At 47.3% G+C, this 21,995-nt stretch overlaps 1 protein-coding gene and 2 gene segments (V, D, J or C); all 3 read right to left on the reverse strand.

Moving 5' to 3' along the window:
• The window catches only part of LOC142045840 (immunoglobulin lambda variable 3-21-like), a 100,785-nt gene that overhangs the window by 44,638 nt on the left and 34,152 nt on the right, over positions 1-21,995 (reverse strand).
• Positions 1-21,995, reverse strand: part of LOC116815929 (immunoglobulin lambda variable 5-39-like) — a 114,033-nt gene that overhangs the window by 7,242 nt on the left and 84,796 nt on the right.
• On the reverse strand, positions 1,831-21,930 carry LOC116815919 (uncharacterized). The gene is made up of 7 exons (XM_075060080.1): positions 21,858-21,930; positions 21,418-21,723; positions 19,287-19,336; positions 17,251-17,381; positions 16,816-17,154; positions 7,472-7,503; positions 1,831-2,525 (listed from the first exon to the last, which is right to left on the reverse strand). Exons 1-7 carry the CDS (start codon positions 21,901-21,903, stop codon positions 2,203-2,205), a joined length of 1,227 nt encoding a protein of 408 aa, XP_074916181.1. The 5' UTR covers positions 21,904-21,930; the 3' UTR covers positions 1,831-2,202.

The raw sequence follows: 21,995 nt of genomic DNA on the forward strand, positions 1-21,995 counted from the left end.
GTATACTATATCCTTTGGATCATCCTGGTCCACATGCTTGTTTACACCCTTAAAAATTCTAATAGATTGGTGAGGTGTGATTTTTTTCATTTACAAAAGCCATGTTGACTCTTCCCCAATATATCAAGTTCATCTCTATGTCTGATAATTCTGAGCTTTACTATCATTTCAGCCAATTTGCCAGATACTGAAGTTAGGCTTATTGGCCTGTAATTTCCAGGATCACCTCTGGAGTCTTTAAAAAAAAAATTGGCATTATAGAGTTATTTGGTTTCTTTCCCTTATGCTTGATTTAGCTTGTATAGGTGCCACAGCAGACTGGGAAGTCACATGTGGGGGGAAAAAGCCTCAGGGCCTTGAGTAAAACTATCTACTCCACCAGGTTGTGCTTGATCTTAGCCTTCTCTTTTCCTGTAGCATGGTGACCCAGTACCACCCTGGGAGACAGGGGCCTTGAATTCTTGCCTCCCTGGTGATTTCTCTCTGGGTGTAATTCAGGAGTCCTGCAGGAGGCCTATGTACTATTGAAGCCCACTCACGTGAACGGTTCATGGGCTTCATGAAGGCCATTGCACAGGGTGAATTTCACCCTCCATGAATTCTGTTACTACTTGTACCTACACTTTTGGGTTCAGGGGAGCAGGCTGACTATATCTGTGCGAGCAGCTGAGATTGCAGGCTAACGACCAGGCAAGCCATTTACATCCAATAAGAATTTTTTTCAGTAATGATAACCCTACAGCACAATGAACGACAGACCGCAGATAAATGGAGCTAGGGCTGAGCAATATAATCTCTCCCTTGAGGGGCTTCGTGGCTTTATGGCTTTTCAAGCTGTTACAAAGGACGTGTTTTCATTTGGAGTTCACATTTGTAACTGTAAATGTATCTATGACTGTATTTGCCAGGCCTCTGTTGGTAAATTATAACCTGTTTACTCTTTTTGAAGCCGTAGGGTCACTGTTGAGACATTCACCTTTGGGAGAAGGAACAGGGACATAGCAGCTCGGAACAAAGATCTTTTGATTTAAAAAAATCTATTCAAAGCTCCTCCTACCTAATAAGGTTCGTTGGTAATTGACAAGCCCCTAGCCATCCGCCCCCTGCGAACGAATAGCAGGTCCCACACAGAGAAGCACAGTGCAGTTTGGCATTCAATGGGAAGATGCATTTCCCTGCCTGCACTGCTGTTTTTGTGACTTGTGGGCGGCCAGGAACACCAGCAGCCAGAGATACTCAATGAATTGAGCGGCCTGTTGTAGCATGAGGTCTGTTCGTGGTCCAGTTACGCCATTCGAAGGTGGGTCAAGTGACGCTCTTGTGCAGAGAGCCAGCAAAAGACCCACGGCACCACTAACAGAAAGACCCACTTACGCTTGCTCCATAGTGTTTAAGTGTGACTCAAGTGCCACATAACTGTGGTCTGAACTATGGCTGAGTTCAGACCATGGGAGCTCCCAAGAGAAACCGAGCAGTGGTCCCACCAGAATATTTCTGCCCTGGCAGCTGCAACCTCTGTTGCTTAGAGCAGTAGCACCTTCCACTAGACTCAGGGTAACTCCCAAGCTTGGTGCTAGTGGTTTTATTGCTAGAGAAAAGCCAACAAGGTGAGATCGTCAGTGGGTGTAAATCAGCCTCATTCCACTCAATTCAATGGCTTGGTGCCAATCTACGCCAGATGAAAATCCAAGAGAGAGTTTTATAAGTATGAACACATCTTATCCAGTGGCTACTAAATCTTACTGATATTTGCTAGGAATAAGTTATTGACAGATAAATTGAGAGAAATCAGTTCAGCCTTTGGAACCAGAAGAATAAACTATTGGCAGATAAATGTCCATCTTTTTATTGCAGAATCATGATAAACAACTTTTTGAAAACATTTGAAAGAGGCAATAATTTTAACTCTTCACGGACACAGCGATCGCTGAATGTTTCTGGTTTTATTAATATCATAACAAGGCTGCATCAGAGACTAAAGCAGGAAGGGCATTTCCAGGGAATGCAGGGGGATGAGAGCAGTGGGGACGTGGGAATAAAAGTAGATATTGAAGGGATCGTCAAAGATCCCCCACATCACACAGGAAGCAGAGCCTGCTGGAGATCAGCATTAAGGTGATGCTACAGACTGATCCCGGCTCTTTTGGGGAAAATTCTACTGATAGACACAAGGACCAGCTGAGCCATTTGAGGGTCAGAGATTTAAGAACACTCTGAGCTCTTCAGGGACTTCTCGAAATTCTTCCCATCGTGTGTCACCTGGCAGGTGTAGCTCTCATGGCTCTTCCAAGCTGATCCATCCAGAGACAGGTAACTACTGGCCATGTACTTGTTGTCACTCTGTTTGGAGGGTTTGGTCGTCTCCACTCCAGTGGAGATCTGCTGGCCGTCAGCTTTCCAGGTGACTTGGACTGACCCTGGGTAAAAGCTGTCCAGCAGACACACCAGCGTGGCTTTGCTCTTTGTTTTTATCTCTTCTGAGGATGGAGGGAAGAGGTGCACGGTGGGAGATGCCTTTGGCTGACCTACAAGACAATGTGGTTCAGAGACAGATTAGGAACAAAGCCAAAGACAATTCAGATACACAATGGAACATCAAATTCAGATGCTGCCAGTGCAGAATGCAAGGTACTAGATATTTTGAGCTAGATCCTCACCTACTATAATCAATGTAGTTCCATGACACCAGTGGAGGATCTGTCTCTTTTGGGTCTATAAAGCTTTATTTTTTTTAAATAAAATCTGTAGTGCCTGAGGGAGAAACTGCCTGAAATCTAAACCAATGCTGCTTTGTAACTACAAAGTCTTACCATTAAAAATCAAATCATCTACATCCCCGGATTCTATCCGGCAAAGATAGAGTGGAGTAGAACAGGAAAAGCTAAGTTCAGCTAAACCCCTGTGCTAGCACAATACTACAGCAGTGACTCTATTTTCAAACGACTTACCAGGTATTTCCCTGATAATGTTTTTCCACTGAAAGAACTATTCTATGGATACAGATCATCCTCCCAGAGAAATCCTGCACCAAAATTTGGTGTATAATAATCTCCAGTGTTAAACATTTCCCAGCATCTCTCCCACCATCTTCCCTCTCCCACTAGCTAAGGAGCCATGTGGCACTGCCACTGCGTTTGCAAGATTGCCCAGGAATTCAGGGCTGAGGAGTGCAGCTGGCTTATTCTCTGAGTCAACTACGTTTGATCTGCTGTGAGCTGCCAGCAGAACATGGAAAGCAGCTGTTGTTTTCATACACAAAATGGCGCCTGCTACCGCTGGGCTGCTGTCCTCTGGCTCTCGCATGTCTATCTTTAAAACTGCCAGCTAGCATTTGCCATCCTGGCTGTAGGAAATGTGGATGTTTCGGAGGGCTCCAGGTTTAGCTCTGATTTGGAATCCTGCCTAACCTGAGAGCTATTTAAATTGGTTTGTTTTTACTGGTTGATATTATAGAAATTTGTGCCCGTTCAGTATCTCCTCCTGCAGGATACTCCACACGTGGCGGAGAACTCGCATAGCGTCTTTCAAGTTTTTATTCTTATTGTTTTCTTAATACTTTAGGGCTGCATTAGGCAGGTACTGAGGGAAATGTTAAACCACTGCCATCAATTTGACTGCATCAGAGAAACCAAAAGCAAAATTTGGGCTCTTAAAATGAGAATAAGGGCCCTAATCCAGTTGAGCACTTAAATGAATGCTTAACTTTAAATGCATCAGCAATCCCCTGGAAGTCAGTAGACTGACTACTCAGGCTCTTAAAGTTAAGCATGTACTCAACTGCTCTGCTGGATTAGATTCTTTGTGCAAAGATTTAGGGTAGATTTTGGCCCACAGGCAGCATCAGAGTTTCTGCAAGTTCAGAATCTGTCACAGCACCCTACATTGCTACTTCCTGTCAGTACAATTCTCCCACTGCAGATCTCCTGCTTGCCTGGAATTAGGCCTTTGGTCCTAGCATTAATAATCTTGTCTGTTATGACCTCACTGGCTCTATGGCTATAACAGCTGAACACCACATTAGTGGGAATGAATGGCCCTTTACTGAGAAATGCTCAGCTGAAGGCTGACCTGGCACAAGCCAACATTTAATCCCATAGCTTCGTTACTGCAGAGTTCACAATCACACCCAGGTATTGCTACGTCCGATTATTTCTGTGTGTTCAAGTTGAAGAAATTTAGCCTCTTAAGCCTTGATCCTGCAATCAGATCCATACCACCGGCCCGGGTCAGATTCCTATTGGCTTCAAAGATGCTCTCTGAGTGTGCCTGTGTGGATCCAATGACAGGAGTGGGGCAATATTTTATCTGAATAGAGAGCCAGAAGGGCTCGTTCTCCTGTGTTCATTTCTACAGCATTTGGCAATTCAAAGAGATAGCTATAGTGAACCAGATTCTCTAGGGCAAACTCTCCTCTCCTCTACGCTGTGTAAATCCCGTGTAATCAATGCACTTTTACCACAGTAACCGAGAAGAATATGGCCCAATATTTTCAGAAGCCAATTTCAGCTCATATTTAAAGAAACCTCTTTGCTAACAACTGCCAGAGCTGCTAATATTCCCGGCACTGATTGCAGAACAAATAAGAGCATTAGAGAGCAATCTAGAGTTTCCCGTGTTTCATCAATGTATTATTCATTGATTGTTCGGTGCTATGGTGCAGTTAATGTTGCAACCGATAAATAGGGAGATTCCCTCCTCCTGAAGGAAAAGTGATCCTTCAGAGACTTACGCCTTCATCCTGCAATGAGTTCCCCCAAGGAGACCCATGTGCTAACACAGAAGCCCACTGGATTCAGTGGTCATTGATAGTCACGGAAGGTTGTGGTCAGATTCTCAGCTATTGCAAATTCACAACTTTGATTGAGAGAGGCTAATTTACACACACACACACACACACACACACACACACACACACACACACACACACACACACACACACACACACACACACACACACACTGTTGAAAGGAGAACCCATCATTTTAATATCTTCCAGGACAAAGTGAATCCAGTTACTCCAGATTTACACCAATGTAACTGAGAGCAGAATTTGGCCCATCCTTTCTAGATCGGGGTTCATTTTCTCTTAAATGACAATATATTAGTTCCATCAGAATCTCAAAAACTCTTAGTTCAGTGGCTTTCAACCTTTTTCAATTGTGGACCCTTAAAAGATTTTGAATGGAGGTGTGGACCCCTTTGGCAACCTTAGTCATAGTCTGTGGCCCCCCAGGGTTGAAAACCACTGTCCTAGATGTTTCACGAGACCCTTTCTAAAAAAAATAAAATAAAAAAATTCTAATGTTGCTGATGTGACCCTGTCTGCTGCTGGTTTTCCTCTCGCTAGTAAAAAGGAATAAATATCTATGGATAAACTCCCAAAGGAAATCATTCTTTGACTTAGTCCTGCATACTCTGATTCCACAGACATGTTCAGACCTGCACACACGGCTTGATTCTCAGAGATGCTGAGCCCCCAACACTGCTATTGGGAGCTACGGGCACACAGTACCTCTGAAAATTAGTACCTCTTAAGCATGTGTGGTAATTGACAGGTCAGTGGTCTGACACTGTCAGGGCCAGCTTTAGGGCAATTCCACCAATTCCCCTGAATCTGGCCCCATGCCTAAGAGGGCCCCGTGCCCAGTGGCAGGGCTGTGGGGAAGGGGAGGGGGGAAGTGGCTGAGAATCCCTTCCCTGGCTAGAGACTCCTTTTTTTTTACTCACCCGGCGGCGCTCCAGGTCTTCGGCAGCAGGTCCTTCGGTGCCGCTGACGACCCAGAGCGAGTGAAGGACCCGCTGCCAAAGACTAGGAGCGCCACCCGGTGAGTACAAGCCCTACGTGTTTTGTTTTTTTTTAGTCATCCTTGTGGGGGCCCCGTCGAAACTGTTCGAGTCGGGCCCCGCACTTCCTAAAGCCGGTCCTGGACACTGTACAGCAATTCCTATTGATCTGATTCTCAGAGGCACTGTGCCACCTCAGTTCCCATTGAATTCATAATCTGGCCCGTTTCAATGCAGCTGTGCAATGCTAGGCAGGAACATTCTTCTGCCCTGGCACAATGATCAGCCTATGTCCCGAAGCACAAGATATAAATTCCCTTGTCTTTGCATGTACAAGACACAGAACAGTGGCGTTAACTGGTCATAAAATTATTCAACTTGTTAACTCAAGCTACAGTGTTTTACTCTATCATCTCCCCTGGGGATGATACACCATTTTACTTAGCAAATACATACTGCCAATCCTTCCATCTAGAGACCCCTTGGCTCAACAGAGAATGAGAAGAGAGGAGTGAGCCGTGTTCGCTTGCTAACAATCACAATAATTCATTCATAATCTTAAACACTTCAGCTGAATCCTCTCTTGCACCTCTCTGTTCCAGGCTACAGAGTCCTACTTGGAGCAGTTCCTCATCCATATGTGAGTCTCACTATTTAAGACCATCTTTGTCGCCTATCTAGCTACCGCGAGTATTCCTAGCGCCCATCATGGTAATATCTAAGTATCTGCATGACAAGGAGAAATCCTCCTCCTCTGGATCTTTTCAATCTCAGCAAGCTCTGATTCAACAGTGACTAGACAGCCAGCCAGATGCTTAAAACTGAACGGACTATTTGCAAAAGAGGATGTCTCATGTTTCAAGAAGAAGTCATCAGAATTTGCTCTGTATCCCGTTTAATTGCAACTGAGAATTCAAAGTATCTTTTTAATTGCTTCTTCCCCTGGGGATTGACCCAAAACATCCACCTATATTTTCAAGAGACGTTTCTAGCTCCCTCTCAGCTGACTGATCGCTCCCATTTTCTTACTCTGAGTTGAAAATTCTAACCAAAACCTTCTAACTTTTTCAGCATAACCTCAGAAAAAGCATTAGACATGGTGGGAACAAAAAAAAAAAAAAGCAGCTGTCTTTTTTGACCATTCCTGAAATGGAGACCCTTTTCCCCCCGCTTTTTTTGGCTGCAGGACTGACCAGTCTTCTACAAAATTAAAACTTTATATCTCAAATTCCTGAATATTTTCTCCTTGTTACAATAGCCTTACCTGGGTATCTTTCCATCAGAGAGTGAAAACTGACAGAGAAAGTTTTGTTAGATAAACAATTAAAATACAATTTGGCTGGGCTTTGAAATTAGGAGGTTCCTCCCCCCCCAAGATATCGCCTGTAATAAAACAAAACCCTATTATGTGACCAAAGATTTGATCAATGGGGACTCGTCAGTAACGAAAAGACAAAAACATTTTACAAGTGGAAAAATTTGTAACAACACAGGACCTGCGTTTTGTCATTCAACAGAGCGACCCCCCCCCCCCCGCCCACGCACACATTTTCCTGATGATTAGGGCAGAGTAGATGAGCACCCAGCCCGGAATAGACAGAGAAGTTGAGAAGGGGAGACAAAGGAAAAAAATTAAAAACCCACAACAACTGGGAAACGATTGTAAATGAATATTAGAGTGACTTACCGAGGACGGTCAACTGGGTTCCGCCGCCGAAGGTATATGCACAGTGACACATGGCTGTGCAAAAATATCCCGGCAGCTGATTGCTTCTGCTTTGTGGCCTGGGGGTCCCATCAGTGAGGTGAATTAGATGGAATCAGCTTCTCTCCCAAGGGATAAGCCACTGTGCCACCGGTCAAGGGCTTAAGTTAAATCAGATGCTAATCCCAAAGAACGAACTGTCATTCTCTTTGAGTCCTAGCATTGGGCCTTTCTGTTCAGGTCCGTTTGTCTTTGAGCGTCTTGGCCTGTCTTCTTCACCAACTCGTCCTTTCTGGATCTTTTTTCCTCTCATTTTGGCAGAATGGGGTTATTGGGCCCAGCTTTGTTTCCATTTCTGTGTTTTTGACCTTTCTACGGTGTCCTGCTACATGGCACCGGGCACCGTGCACACATGTAAATGCAGTTAGTGTCACATTAGCGGTGCTGGTGCATAGCAATGCACAGAACCCATAGGATAAACCAGATCACAGACATGAACAGAATTTCTGCCTGCCTGTTTGGCACAGGACCTTTCGGCCTGGAGTCCAGGGGCCTCCAGGTAACAGCAGGACAAGACATCGAGAGCTAAGCAATAGGGGTTGGGAGGAAGGGGAGCCTGGCTTTCCTGTTATGAAGTTGACCACAGAGTGGATAAGATGGCAGGATGGGGACTGGAGTATGGATCAATAATATACATCTTACTAGAGTTGATAGATGGAATGGAAAAGAGGCTACATGATTATTCCCAATCTCTAGAATGCTGCACTTGGCCAGTTCTAGCAAAGGGCCACAGTTTCTAGATTCTTCCTTTACAAAGCCAGCACCTTATTCCCCCTCCTGTATCCATATCTCCCCTGACAGCTTGAACCACCTCACAGACCATGGCACTTCCCCCCACTCCATGGCTGCAGACTCTCCTACTTTTCAGGCTGAGTGTCTGAATTAACGTGTGATCTGAAATGCTCGCGGAGGCAAGGGAGTCACAGACAGATATCTAGAGCATAGTGGTCCCTTTGCCCAGGTCCTGTGGAAACCCAGAGCCAGCCCCAGTGCAGCCTTGTTTTAGTTTAAGTCAAGACAAATAAACATCAGGAAAAAGGTGACATTATTACTTTAAACCTGGTTTACCTGGTTCTGCATTTCTAGATTTCCAGTGAGCCTGTGGCTTGATTCCTGGTGGGTCCCACTGACACACAAGGTCAGGACAATAAGGGTCTCTGCTCTGAAATCCACCTCGATGCCATCAATGAATCCTGTTCTAGAAGGAGAACGCAGTGGCTAAACAACACTTGCTACTGAAGTATCAGCAGCATCCTTCATTGGGCCCCCAATGAAGGCAGCTCTGAAGATGTCTCTAGAACATATGAGCAGATTGGTTTCCCCAGAAGGCCACTCAGAGAGATCCCTGTGAAGCAGCAGGTAGGAAGGCTCCTGGTGTTTGTTGCAATGTAAGAGTTACTCTTGCTGTGAACGGCCCTCCAAGCCCTGGGGCTTGGTCCTTGCTCGGAACCATGGGGAACCCACAGGCCTGTTCCAAGTTTTGAGCCTGGTGGTGTCTCTTAGGGTTAGGGAGGGTCTGGCGGGCCCTCACAGAGTACGACCCTCTGGATGTTCACACCACTGATATCTACCATAAACACTTTCTGTGCAAGCTCCTGGGTCCCACGAAAGCCATAGAGGTCCATCTTTCTGTATGTCCAAGGCACAAAGCAAAATAGTCCCAACAGATGCTGTTCCTACAATCTAATAACTCACCGCAGTAGTAAGATAAGTCCTTCCCTTATCTTCCCTGGAGGGGACAGACAGGCACCATCTCAGTCATGGACAGAGTCTCTTGCTCAACTGGCATCTTCAGGAAGCCCACAGCTCCGGCTTTGTCACCTGACTGGGAAATGAAACGCTGCTTCTTAACCCCTGGATTCTCAGCCAGTTACTCCTGAGGAGCTGAGCTCGGTGTGCGCAGTACAGGCCAGAGACCAAGAGGAGCATCGGGTGAGAGGTACAGCTAGCTATGCGAGCATGGGGGGGAGGGGCCAGTAGCCAAGGGCTGGTAGCAGGACAGGAAGGGATGACTCAGACAGAGTCAGCTTGAGCAGTGACTGCTGATGCCTGAAGACATCTGCAATAGCAGGTCCCCGGAGACAGGTTTAAACTGAAATTGAAGCCTGCTCCGTCAGCCCCAGATTCCCAAGCTCATAGGGCTTCCTGTTGCTCTTTAAAGCCTTTCTTCAATAACATCCCCTTTGAAAGTCCCCAATCCCATATGGGTGCACTGTTTAGTCCTGACAGAGCAACTCCCCCCTTCACACACAGCTGGCAGGTGCTGTTTTAAATGGAAGGATTTTAGCGTAAACATCAAAATATTCAGACACCTGATTTCATGTTCCTGGGGCTGGGGGAGGGTATCAGAAACCTGCACAGCTGGTTGGGACTGGGAAAATACCTGGTGTTCAGCTGAGATGATGAGGACACTCATGTAACATTCCCCATCCTGATCATTCTATTACTGCTCTGAGGGGCGAAACAATGAGGAGACCCTAGAAAGCCATTTGAAGTGGCGAAAGGCTCCAGCTTTTCATAGCTTCTTGGGGAACGAGTATGTGTGTGTGTATGTGTTTATTTCAGTCAAAGTGGCTGCCGCCTCTCTGCTGTCCCTTGTCCGGAACAGCCAGAGCTGAGAACCGTATGGATGTGCTAATGGTAAGAAAATGCTGCACTGAACCTGATCTATCAGAACAAAATCCCCCTGAATCAGTTGATGATGGCAAATGGACTCATGAAATTTACCTGTTTCACAGCTGGTTGTTTCACCCTGAGTGGCAGTTTTGTATATCTGACTCATAGGCTGGGAAGTGCCGGTTGGTACCCAACACTTAACAGATGAAAACCTGCTGTGTGCTGTAATGTGGCAGGACAGTTACCATGTGTAACCAGTATGTGACCTCTGCGGTCGACTCCTGTGGTTACAAGTTGACTTGTGGTTACATGATTTCATGATTCCATTGATGCACTGAAACACTTTAGTCATGGGGGAAACACACAGTGGGGTTAAGCAGCCTTGCATTGCCAACTGTCCTGCGATTGCACGCACATCTGGCAGATGGTGTGTAACTGTCCGGCTCCTGGAAACCACTTCCTTTCTCTGCTAAACCCTGAAAGGAAATCAGAGTAGTTTCTGGAGCATGTAGCTGCCTCTCAGTGCAAGTAGCAATCACTTTGTTTATAGTTCCCTGCAGCCAGGCTCTCAGGAAAGCAAATCTCCCGTCCTTCAGTTGGTAACTGTTCACCTCTGGGGAACCTGGGTTCAAAGCCTTTTTATGGGAGGAAAGAGGCTGAGTTGGTCTCTGCCTTGCCCCTGTTCCCATGGGCAGTCTGCCCCCTTGGACAGCTTGGAGTGGAATGACCATGGTGCTGGGGGTCAGGACTAGGATGCCTTGGGTGGAGCTGCCTGGAGAAGTGGCCGGTGCTCTGGCTGAGTCTAGCCAGGGCTGTCAATCCCTCATGTGTAAGAGCAACCATCTTGCCAGTTTGCATTAAACCAGAGCCAGGTGAAGAGACCTGTTAATTCCTTTCAGAACTCCCAGGAACGGCTCGTTCCGGCTGGTGGGGAGCAACTGGGCCAGAGAACTTATTCCCTGCTTACCTAGCATGCGCCAGCCCAGCCAGCACGCACGGCTTGGGGCTGCTTTGCACTGGGTTCGGACGGGTCAACTGGGTGCGTTTAGACTGAGAAAAACTCTGACTCCAACAAAACCCAAACCTGTGTGTGTGTGTGTGTGTGGGTAGGGGGGAGTGGGGGGGAGTGAAAAGGTGTCTCATAGACAATCCTACCCCCTTTGCTTTACTCCTTCGTGGCTTATCAGACAGGTAAGGGTCAGAGACTCGGCAAAGAATCGAACCAAAGCAGAGAGCACTAGCCTGGCTTTCACAGCCAGTAGCCCCTCTGCCCACTGAGCATCGTCATTCCCCACCCCTCCTTGTCTGTGGCTCAGGGCATCTGGTGGCCAGCTGAAGCTAATCAGACTCCCATTATCACCAGCTCTCTTTTCAGTTGTTCTGGCTGCAGGGCCCTGCCTCGCCCAACCCATCCAGTTCTCTCCACAGGCCAGGGCCTGGGCAGCATCGCAACACGTAGCCCCTGTTTGGAGGATTGAATGAAACTTACATGGGGCTTGGGGCTTGTTGTCCTTTGCCAGGGTGTCCCTTCACTCTGTTGTTAGCACAGTTCACCTCAGAGCCAAGCTTTCTGTTCTCCTGGGTTATTGCTCATTGACCTTGTGCAGTCAGGGGTATTTACACGTGTCGCTTCACAATGGCCTTGCCTTTGTCAGATGGAGTGAAGCCCAATTGAGCTCTGATGGCTCATCAGCTGAGTGATCAGCCACGGCCGCAGTGAATAGCTGCGCAGCTTTGCGTGGGGCGGCTGGGCAGTCCAGCATGCCAGAGCACCTCTTGCTGAGACCATGTCAGGGCTCTCTCACAGCAGCTGCTTGAGCTGGACATGGAGACCTCCAAGAAACACCTTGGGGGCTGCAGGAAGTTGGGTGTTGTAGACTGGGTAGGTGCTGAGGCAGAACGGACATGGCATGAGGGGACACGATCTCTGGAAGAAACATCTCTTAGAGGAGACGTGAAATTGAGCTTCTGTGATAAATGATACTAGTGCTTTGGAAGCACTTTGCAGCCATCTAAGGAGCTCCTGGCCATTTGAGTTCACTGAGACTCCATCACACTTTCAGGTGTTAACTCCAGTGACCTGGCCTGTTGTAACAAAGCTAGTTCTGCCTATCTCAATTTCTCTGTGCTGCCTGCTCCAAACTCGTGTGTAGTGGTGGTGTTGGCTGTACATCAGCTGTCTCTCTTCACCCCAGAGGTGGCTGCAGATCAGTGATGGGTGATATTTGTATATCATTTTGAGAGGGGCTTTGGGAATCCCCCAGGATCAGAGAGGGCCTTCTTAAGGTAAGAGACTGTTGGTTTTGCTCCGGTGCGCTTGGGCAGTCTTGCATGGCAAGATGGGGCCAATTGCCGTGCTCCGCTTGAGCAGCCTTGCCTAGTATTAACCGTGCCATCTCTGCACATGTGCCGTGCAGCTGGTCACGAGCAGCTCCTCCAGGTCAGTCGTTCGTCCCAGCATGTACTTGAGTCTCTTAGGGACGTGAATATGATCAGTTACTCAACTTCATTGCTGCTTAATGAGTGCAGTCTTAGCAGCTCATAATGCCTCAATTTCAGACAGGGACGCTGAGCCGTGTGCTCTAAATAAGGGGTCAGGTAAACGTTTTGTAGCAAGCTGCCACCTCCCATCAAGTTATGCATAAGTCTGAGTCCATGCAAAGGGAAATGATTAAATTAGCCAAAGACAGAAACAAGAGATGAACCCACCCAAGCCCTGAAATGCAGCAAGCAAATTGATATTGGGCAAATGTCAGACACTGACAAATAATCAGTGCAACACAGTTCAGATAACGGGCAAGGCCCAGTTCCCAGAGCTAAGCAATGGGTTTCCCTCTGCTAACTCCCTGACAGTGCTGGGAAATTCAGATCTGGATCCCTCTACTCCCCCTGCAGTCCTCTCTTTCTCCCCCCACCATCTTTTTCACAAACACACAGTTTGCGTCTGCTTAGATCCAGGGCTTGGGTTCAGGCCTCTAACAGGAACTCAATTCAGAGGAAAAGAAAAGAGGTTGGCCAAGATTTTCAATGGTAACTAGTGATTTGGGGGTATCCAAAGGGGGCCAATCACCTGTCCTGTGAAAATCAGACTCCTTTCCCGTGTCTTTAGTTGGGCAAATAGAAACAGAGGCTTCCCAGATCCCTGTCCTTTTTGAACATCTTAGCCAGATTATGACTCCTGGGTATCCGTGGGAATGTGCAACTCCGCCCATGCCCCCCAGCTCTGCACTAACCCTGTTCCCTGGTGCACATCCCCATCTAGTGTCATTTTGCAGCAGTGCCATGCGAAGATTCCCATGTCTATATTTCAACCAGACCCTTACAGCTGGAGACGTTTCCTGCTTGGGATGAGCCTGAAGATGGCAGCAGAGCCACAGAGATTGGAGTTGATGTGAATCCAACACTCACCTCACAGACTGTAATGTCAGACAAGCTGGGGCCGGGGTAGACAAAGCCAGGCCAGCAGAGGTCAACGTGCACCAACAAAGGAGTTGCTGTCATCATCATGAATAAATTGGAATATGAACAAGAGGCACTAGGCAGCTCTCTAACACCACATTCTACAGGCCATTATCCTCTGATCCCACTGAGAATTACCAAAAGAAACTACACCAGTTGTTCAAGGAACTCCCTGAAAGAGCACAGGAACAGATCCATACAGATACATGCCTAGAACCCACCAGGTGTATTCTATTTGCTACCCAAGATCCATAAACCTGGAAATCCTGGATGCCCCATCATCTCAGGCATTGGCACCCTAATGGCAGGATTGTCTGGCTATGTGGACTCTCTACTCAGGCCCTACGCTACCAGCGCTCCCAGCTATCTTTGAGACACCACCGACTTCCTGAGGCAACTACAATCCATCTGTGATCTCCCAGAAAACACCATCCTGGCACTGTGGATATAGAAGCGCTCTACACCAACATTCCACACAAAGATGGACTACAAGCTGTCAGGAACAGACTCCCTGATAATGTCACGGCAAACCTGGTGGCTAAACTTTGTGACTTTATCCTCACCCACAATTATTATACATTTGGGGACAATATACACCTTCAAGTCAGCGGCACTGCTATGGGTACCCACATGGCCCCACAGCATGCCAACATCTTTATGGCTGACTTGGAACAACACTTCCTCAGCTCTCGTCCCCTAATGCCCCTGCTCTACTTGCACTACATTGATGACATCTTCATCATCTGGACCCATAGAAAAGAAGTCCTTGAGGAATTCACCATGATTCCAACAATTTCCATCCCATCATCCACCTCAGCCTAGATCAATCCACATAAACGGTCCATTTCCTTGACACTACTGTGCTAATAAGCGATGGTCGCATAAACACCACCCTATACCGGAAACCTACTGACTGCTATACTTACCTACATGCCTCCAGCTTCCATCCAGGACACACCACACGATCCATTGTCTACAGCCAAGCTCGAAGATACAACCGCATTTGCTCCAATCCCTCAGACAGAGACAAACACCTACAAGATCTCTATCAAGCTTTCTTAAAACAACAATACCCGCCTGCTGAAGTGAAAAAACAGATTGCTGAGCCAGAAGAGTACCCAGAAGTCACCTACTACAAGACAGGCCCAACAAAGAAAATAACAGAACGCCACTAGCCGTTACCTTCAGTCCCCAACTAAAACCTCTCCAGCGCATCATCAAAGTTTTACAACCTATCCTGAAAGATGATCCCTCACTCTCACAGATCTTAGGGGACAGACCTGTCCTCGCTTACAGACAGTCCTCCAAAATGAAGCAAATACTCACCAGCAACCACACACCACAGAACAAAAACTCTATCTCAGGAACCTATTCTTGCAACAAATCCCATTGCCAACTCTGTCCACGTATCTATCAAGTGACACCATCATAGGACCTAATCACATCAGTCACACCATCATCGGCTCATTCACCTGCACATCTATCAATGTGATATATGCCATCATGTGCCAGCAATGCCCCTCTGCCATGTACATTGGCCAGACTGGACAGTCATAACATTCAAAAAACCAGTAGGAGAACACTCTCAACTCTCTGGCATTCAGTAAGAGAAGAGGTGGCTATCTTTCAACACAAAACTTCAAAAACAGACTCCAACTAGAACACTGCTGAACTTGAATTGATAGCCAAAATAGATACAATCAATTAGGCTTAATAGAGACTGGGAATGGTGAGCCATACACACATTGAATCTATTCCCCATGTTAAGTATCCCACACCTTCTTGTCAACTGTCTGAACGGGCTATCTTGATTATTTTTTCTCCTGCTGAAACAAGTTCACCTAATTAATTAGGCATCTTCAGGTTGGTCGGGCAATCCATTCTATGCATCCAATGAAGTGGGCTGTAGTCCACGAAAGCTTATGCTCAAATAAATTTGTTAGTCTCTCAGGTGCCACAAGTACTCCTGTTCTTTCAACAGGACTCATCATTCCTGGCAAAGGCAGAGATTGTTTCCAAGGGCTAGCTGCCCAACGGAGCAGGTTCTGCCTGCTGATCACTTACGAAAGAGCTCAGTTCCCACCTGGGCATCTCGCAGGAAATAGGGTGCCCAGCTTCCAGCAGCTTCTCTCTGGCTCTCTGAGTGCTGAGACCAACTCCCCAAGTCCTGGGCCTGGTCACAGCTTTGGAAGAGATTGCCCAGGTATTGGGACAATCACACCAGGATAACATACAGCAGCCACCCTCTCCCAGTAGGTTTGTATATCATTCCCCATTTTAGTGACCTCAACGGCCCTTTTCTGACCCCAGTGTCACCCCTTTGCTGAGCGGTGGCAGAAGTTAAGGCCGTTCGGGTCGGTTGCCCCATGGAGGGGCAGTCAGTGACGTGGAATCCAAATATGTTCTGAGTGTAACTTGTTTATTCACACATAGACTAATCCAGATGTCATTCCTGGGTAGGCTGATGCTTTCCTGTGAGTATTTAAGCAAACAGCCCTGCTCCATCACCTGGCCCATGGGCTTGTTTTACACTGAAAATCTCGGGACCTCTCTTTGCTGCAGGCTCTAGTGTCCTGGTGTCTCTAGCCTCTGTTTGCTAGAAGTGGGAAATGGGAGACAGGGAATGAATTACTTGATGATTCCCTCTTCTGTTCGTTCCCGCCGGGGCACCTGGCTTTGGTCACTGTTAGAAGACAGGACACTGGGCTAGATGGACCTCTGGTCTGGCCCAGTATGGCCGTTCTTATGTTCTCTTGGCAAGATCTCTAGGGCCCTGAATAGGGATGTCACCTGAGGGTATAACTGCAGCTGTATCTCCCCCTGCTCCTGCTGGAGGGGGTGATAACACATAGCCAGTCTGAGCAGAGAGTTTCTGTCCTGCACCGGGAGATGGAGGATGGAGACAGGGAAGGTCATTCACACAGTGCATGGAGGGAGCTGGGAAGAGTTCTCCTCCCCGCCTCCTCATGAAAAGAGAGAGAGGAGGAGGGAGAAGGGCAGAGGGAACATGAGGAGGAATCGGGAGTGCTGTGCATCTGCTGAGTGAGGAAATGGACTTCACTGTGAAGAACAACTGTTATGTGATGTGTTATAGGCGGAGACCAAACACTGCAGCCTGTGCAGTTCTGTCCCACCACCACCACCACACGGCCCAGGCTGGGGGAGGGGAGGTTTTTGTCTCACTTCCGCATCTGACTGTGTCACTGTGAGCAGCACCACTGTGCCACACAGCACAGTAATAATCACCCTCATCCTCTGCCAGGGCCCCGGAGATGGTCAGATAGCCGGTGTTACTGGATGTGTCTTTGGAACCAGAGAAGTGAGCAGGGACCCCAGAGCCCTGGTACTTGCTGGAATCTGAATAATAATACAGCAGGTATCGTGGAGAATTCCCAGGTTTCTGCTGGAACCGGTACACAGCATAGCCACTGATGCTGGTCCCACTGCTCATGGTGCGGAGAGTTTCACAGTGTTTCCTGGGGACACTGACACTGAGGGCGGCTGAGTCAGCACAGGCTGTGAGCTGGAACCTGGAAAAAATATGGTAGAAACCTGTCAAACCCTCCCTGTCCATCCCCAGCCGCTAGTAACTTTATTGTGTATTTAACCTGCTCTCCCTTTCTCACCTGTGCACCACGTCCCCAGTAGGACAATGAGGGGAACCCAGAGCATGGTGAGGAGATTTCAGGCCCTTGGGAGGAACCGAGCGAGAGCTGCTGACAATGCCTGACAGCGTCTGCTCCTTATACTGACCCTCCTGGGGGTGGAGCTGTTAAGTTCCTCCTTTATGTTCATCTGTTCTCATCCGATTGGCCCTGACGATCACAGGGAGGAGCTGTGCAGGAGGAGGGACAAGCTACAGCCCTATAAGATAAAGCTTCCACATCCCAGATGAGATTTGACTATTCGTGTCTAATCTGTGAACAGTTTCGGGTCGACCGAAACTGCATCTTTAGCTGAATAAATTATTTGTTAAAAACATTTTTCCAGCTCCAGCGATGCATAACTCACTTTTTCCTGAGCTGTCCCGTAGGCCTGTGTCCACCGTTTGGTTCTGCTGTGTGGTTCTCTGAGTGCCTGTGGAGGCAGGTGGAGTCTGCAGGGGTCTCTAGCTGCTGTGGGATGTGTGGAGAGCCCTCAAGTCCATGGCTGAAGAGGGCTGAGGAAGTCACAGTAAATGTTTGTCAGTCTCAGAGCCTCGTTCCCAGCACATCCAGACCAGAGAGACGGGCAGGTATCCACCTTCCGCAGAACTTACTCTGCCCCGGGGAAAGGAATAAAATAGGGGGAGAGAGCTAGTGCTGTGGGGACAGGACTGGGAGCCAGGAATTCCATCGCTTTAGTCCCAGCTCCTGCACTGACTGCGCACCCTTGGCCATGTCATATGATCTCCCTGGGCCGTGTTTATCTCTCATGTAACTGCACAGAGCTACAGGGTTCTAGAGCAGAGTGGGTTTGGCCAATGAGGCCTCTCTTTTCCCATTTGAGAAGTGGCGACTTTAACACTCAGGTATTTGCCTCTCAGAGCCATGGGGAGAATTCATCAGCTCTTGTTCGTGGCTTTGGGGTGCCATTCAAGGGGTAACTCTTACTTTGAGGTGACAGACATAACCCAGTTATTGGAAATATTAAGCAGCTGGGTGTGTAGGTGCCACCTTTACTGGCAGTCTTGCTGATTAAAAACCCAGACTGGCCCCCAAGAGAAAAGCACTGGGAAGGTTCTGTTGACATCTCTAATCTAACCCAGCCCAGTGCATTCATACTGACTCTCTTGCCACGAAGTCAGGGTTGTGTTCGCTAACTTTCACCCTTGCTCTCATTGCTCTGAGAGTTTGGCGCAGCTGTGTGCAGTTAGAGCCCTCTTGCTCCTGCACATTTCACCTCAGGAATCAGCTCCCTAACATCCTGTTACTCAGAGATTCTCTCTCTCTCCCGCTGGTGGCTTTTTCACAAGCCTAGGACCCTGCTCGCACTGGGGCTGGAGTGTGGGCTCTCAGGAGGCTAGGTGGGCTCAGAGAGTTCTACAGCATTCAGGAGACAGATGCCTGCGATTCCCAGCTGCCCCTGGGGACGGAGAGTGGGAAAAGTGAGCTCTTGCTGCTGGCTCCAGGACCCAAGTGACTGTCTCAAGTGCAAGGTGTAATAGCTCTTGACGACCAGCTATTATAACATAAGAAAGATCCAGGAGACTTTACATAACAGTAAACACTTTAATTAACTTGTTACTGAGAACTGTAGAGATACGTACTGCGGACTTGCCTGCCTGGCTCCAAGTGCTGCAGCAAAGTGCTCCTGCTCATAAGGCTCCTGACATAATGACTCCTCCCAGGCAGCACTACGGGTAACTTGTTCCTAGTCCAAAGTTCCTACAATTGTTACATTTTGTGTATTTTTTAAAAAGAGGAAATGTAACTAAATTTCAAATTTTTATTTAACTGTATGGACTTAATATAGCACCCACAACTCTAATCTGAATCCTTTAAAGTCTAGAACAATTCGTCTCTTTAGCTTGAAGGTTTCTTAGTACTCTGCCTTGTCTGATGACAGATGCACTTGTGGTGTTCTGAAGCAAGCAGACTTCTAAGTATTTGAATATTAATCAGCCAGAATAAGATAATCTGCACCTTGAAACTCAACAGGGTTGTGCCAAGGATCTGCTTACATCTGTTTCGATTGTCATGTGGTAGCACTGGTTGCTTTTGATTTTTGTTTCTGAAAGTTTGACATGGGTTACAAAGACTGTATCATGTCCTCAATTTGGCAGCACTTGCTTGGCCAATAGATGGCATCTGGAGATCTCCTTTTACATAGCTTTGCCCCAGATAACTGTCTTGAATAATAGGCAAGATCCTTTGCTGAGATTTGCCAGTAGTATGATTCCAGCTCTTGACAAAGAATCAGCAAGTGCTAATTCTTTCACTGGTCTGTGTCTCACATCCAGCTAATATTTCAGGAGTGTTAACAACCCTCTAGGGAACCTTGGTGGAGCACTACAAAGGTTTTCTGAAAATGGTCTAAAAGTAAGTTTTCACAGCTACTTTCCTCCCTGTAGGTAAACTGATGAAATCAAGTACAGCCAAATATTGTTTCCAACATTTCTTTTTTCATCTGGACATTGTTCTGTGGTGTGGAAGTTTAGAGTTTTAGCATCCTGTTTTGCAGTAATACGGCCCCTAATTGGGAGAGCTTGCACCCACAGGCAGAGCAACTGGTTCTTTGACAGAAAGTATTTCAGCACCGGTTTCCTTGTAAGCAATTCTTTCAAGAGTTCATCTGCCACCTCCATGTACTGGCATACCAGCAAACATGACTTCTTTCCCAACAGTTGCCATAAAGGACTAGCTCCCGTTGACATGTTCAGCATGCATTTCCCAAGGTAAGTAACCATTAGAATCTTGGCAATTCAGCCATGCAGGACGATAAGGCCATTCCAGTAATTGCAGCAATTTTTGAGTTGTCAGGTTTTAGACCTTCATTTGGCAAACGATGCCCTAAATATTTCATCTCTCAGATCTAGTTCAGTCACAGGTTCCTTTCATGGCAGGTGTCTAGCGCTTCCTTGAGCCTTTCATCATATTCCCACCTGGTATTTCCCCACTCAATATGTCATCTGTATAATATTCAACACCTTCCAGATCTTCAGATGTCTGTTAGATCACTATCTGGTACTCTTCAAGAGCTGAACAGGTGCCTACAGGAAGTCTGGTGAACCTGAACCTGCCAAATGCTGCGCTGAACTTACACAGTCTAGAACTTTTGTCATCCAGCTGTACTTGCCAAGATCTACTCCTGGGGTCCAAATCTAGGGAACGATAGTTTTTGCTAACTTGCTGGTAATTTCTTCCACTGCAGGCAATTGAAAGTGTTCTCCTTGTATTGCTTTATTCAGATCTCTCAGATCCAAGCACCTTCTTATTTCATCTCAACCTGATTTGGCTACACTAACTGTAGAATTGACCCATTTTACAGGTTCTTGCAACTCTTGTTATTACTCATAACTGTTCCATGTGGCGCAGATCTTTCACTCCACTGGAACTTTACCAGGTGCATGAATTCTACTTGTGAATTCACCTTTCTGGTGTGCTTACCTGGGATGCACCCCAACCCTGCACATCCATCCTCCTATTCTTTAAATATATCCCAGTCACCTTCTGGTTCTTCCATTGCCAGATTGACTCTTTGCACTTGTCACAGTCTGTAAGCCCAGTATGGCTTGCGAGTGAAATTCCAGCAACACTTTCTTACTCCGATGCTCACAGTCCAAACTACCTTTACCACGTACTTGCAGTTGGTCCCCTGAGTAGCTTCTAAGCTGGATACTCAAATGCAAAGTGGGTTGGACCTTAACGTGTTGTATGACCTTACAGACGTCACATTGGCCTGTGCCCCAGTATCAGGTTTAAAGCTCGTTGTTTTGTGATCATTAATGAGAAAATCCAGATTCCACTCGTCCTTGGGAGGCTCAGGACTGAGAAATAGATCTTACAATTGCTCATCTGCTCCTGGCAGTGGGTGTGAGTCCAGTTTGTCCCTTTAACAGGAATGGGGACGAGATCCCCTCGCTCTCTGAAGTGTCCTTTAGAGCTCTGTGCATTGGTGAGATTGTTCCAAGGGTTATGAGGGAGACGCAGTGTGGTCCCAGGCTCTGCCTGGAGGGATTTGTGGGCAGATTAACTATACCTGCTCCCCCACCTCTGAAACGGCCCCTTACTCTGTCACAGGATGAATGCTATTAAATGTTCCCCTTTGATGATAAGAGGTTTGTGTCTCACTTCCTCATCTAGCTGTGTCACTGTGAGGCTGATCACTGCTGCTGTCAGAAACCTGACAGTAATAATCAGCCTCGTCCTGTGCCTGGACTCCAGTGTTGGTTAACGTGGCCGTGTTACCGGAGTTGGCACCAGAGAATCGATCAGGGATTCCAGAGGGTCTGTTGCTATCCCTATAAATAACAAGTAGTGGGGCACTGCCAGGTTTCTGTTGGTACCAGTGCATGTACTTGTCCCCAGTGTTGTTCCCTGAGCAGGTCAGTTGAGCATTTTGCCCTGGAGACACAGACACTGAAGGCGGCTGGGTCAGCACGTACTGAGCGAGAGAACCTGAGACAGGAGGAGAAAACATGAGGATAAAATCAATCTTTCAAGAGCTAACACGCCACAGGCCATGGAGGAATCTGAGGAAGAGAAAATCCCCTGAGGAAAGAGATGGAGAAAAACTCTCTGGCTTATAATACCTGAGCAGTAAGTGAGCAGCGTGAGGAGCAGAGGGGCCCAGGCCATGGTGGGAATCCAGACAATCTCGGCTTCCTGAGGCAAACGGGTTTGTGGCCGAGACCCTCAGATTTTCTCTTTAACCTCCAGAGCTGGAGAAC

This window comes from Chelonoidis abingdonii, chromosome 22 (assembly GCF_003597395.2).
Source record: "Chelonoidis abingdonii isolate Lonesome George chromosome 22, CheloAbing_2.0, whole genome shotgun sequence".
Classification (NCBI taxonomy): Eukaryota; Metazoa; Chordata; order Testudines; family Testudinidae; genus Chelonoidis; species Chelonoidis abingdonii.

What these genes read in the sequence shown, in the direction of transcription:
- LOC116815919 (XM_075060080.1), bottom strand. Translation starts at nt 21,903, where the DNA reads ATGGCCTGGGCCCCTCTGCTCCTCACGCTGCTCACTTACTGCTCAG. An exon ending in GCTGCTCACTTACTGCTCAG is followed by an intron (nt 21,724 to 21,857) that starts GTATTATAAGCC and finishes CTCCTGTCTCAG; the next exon opens with GTTCTCTCGCTCAGTACGTG. An exon ending in AACCCAGTTGACCGTCCTCG is followed by an intron (nt 2,526 to 7,471) that starts GTAAGTCACTCT and finishes ATTGTCTTGTAG; the next exon opens with GTCAGCCAAAGGCATCTCCC.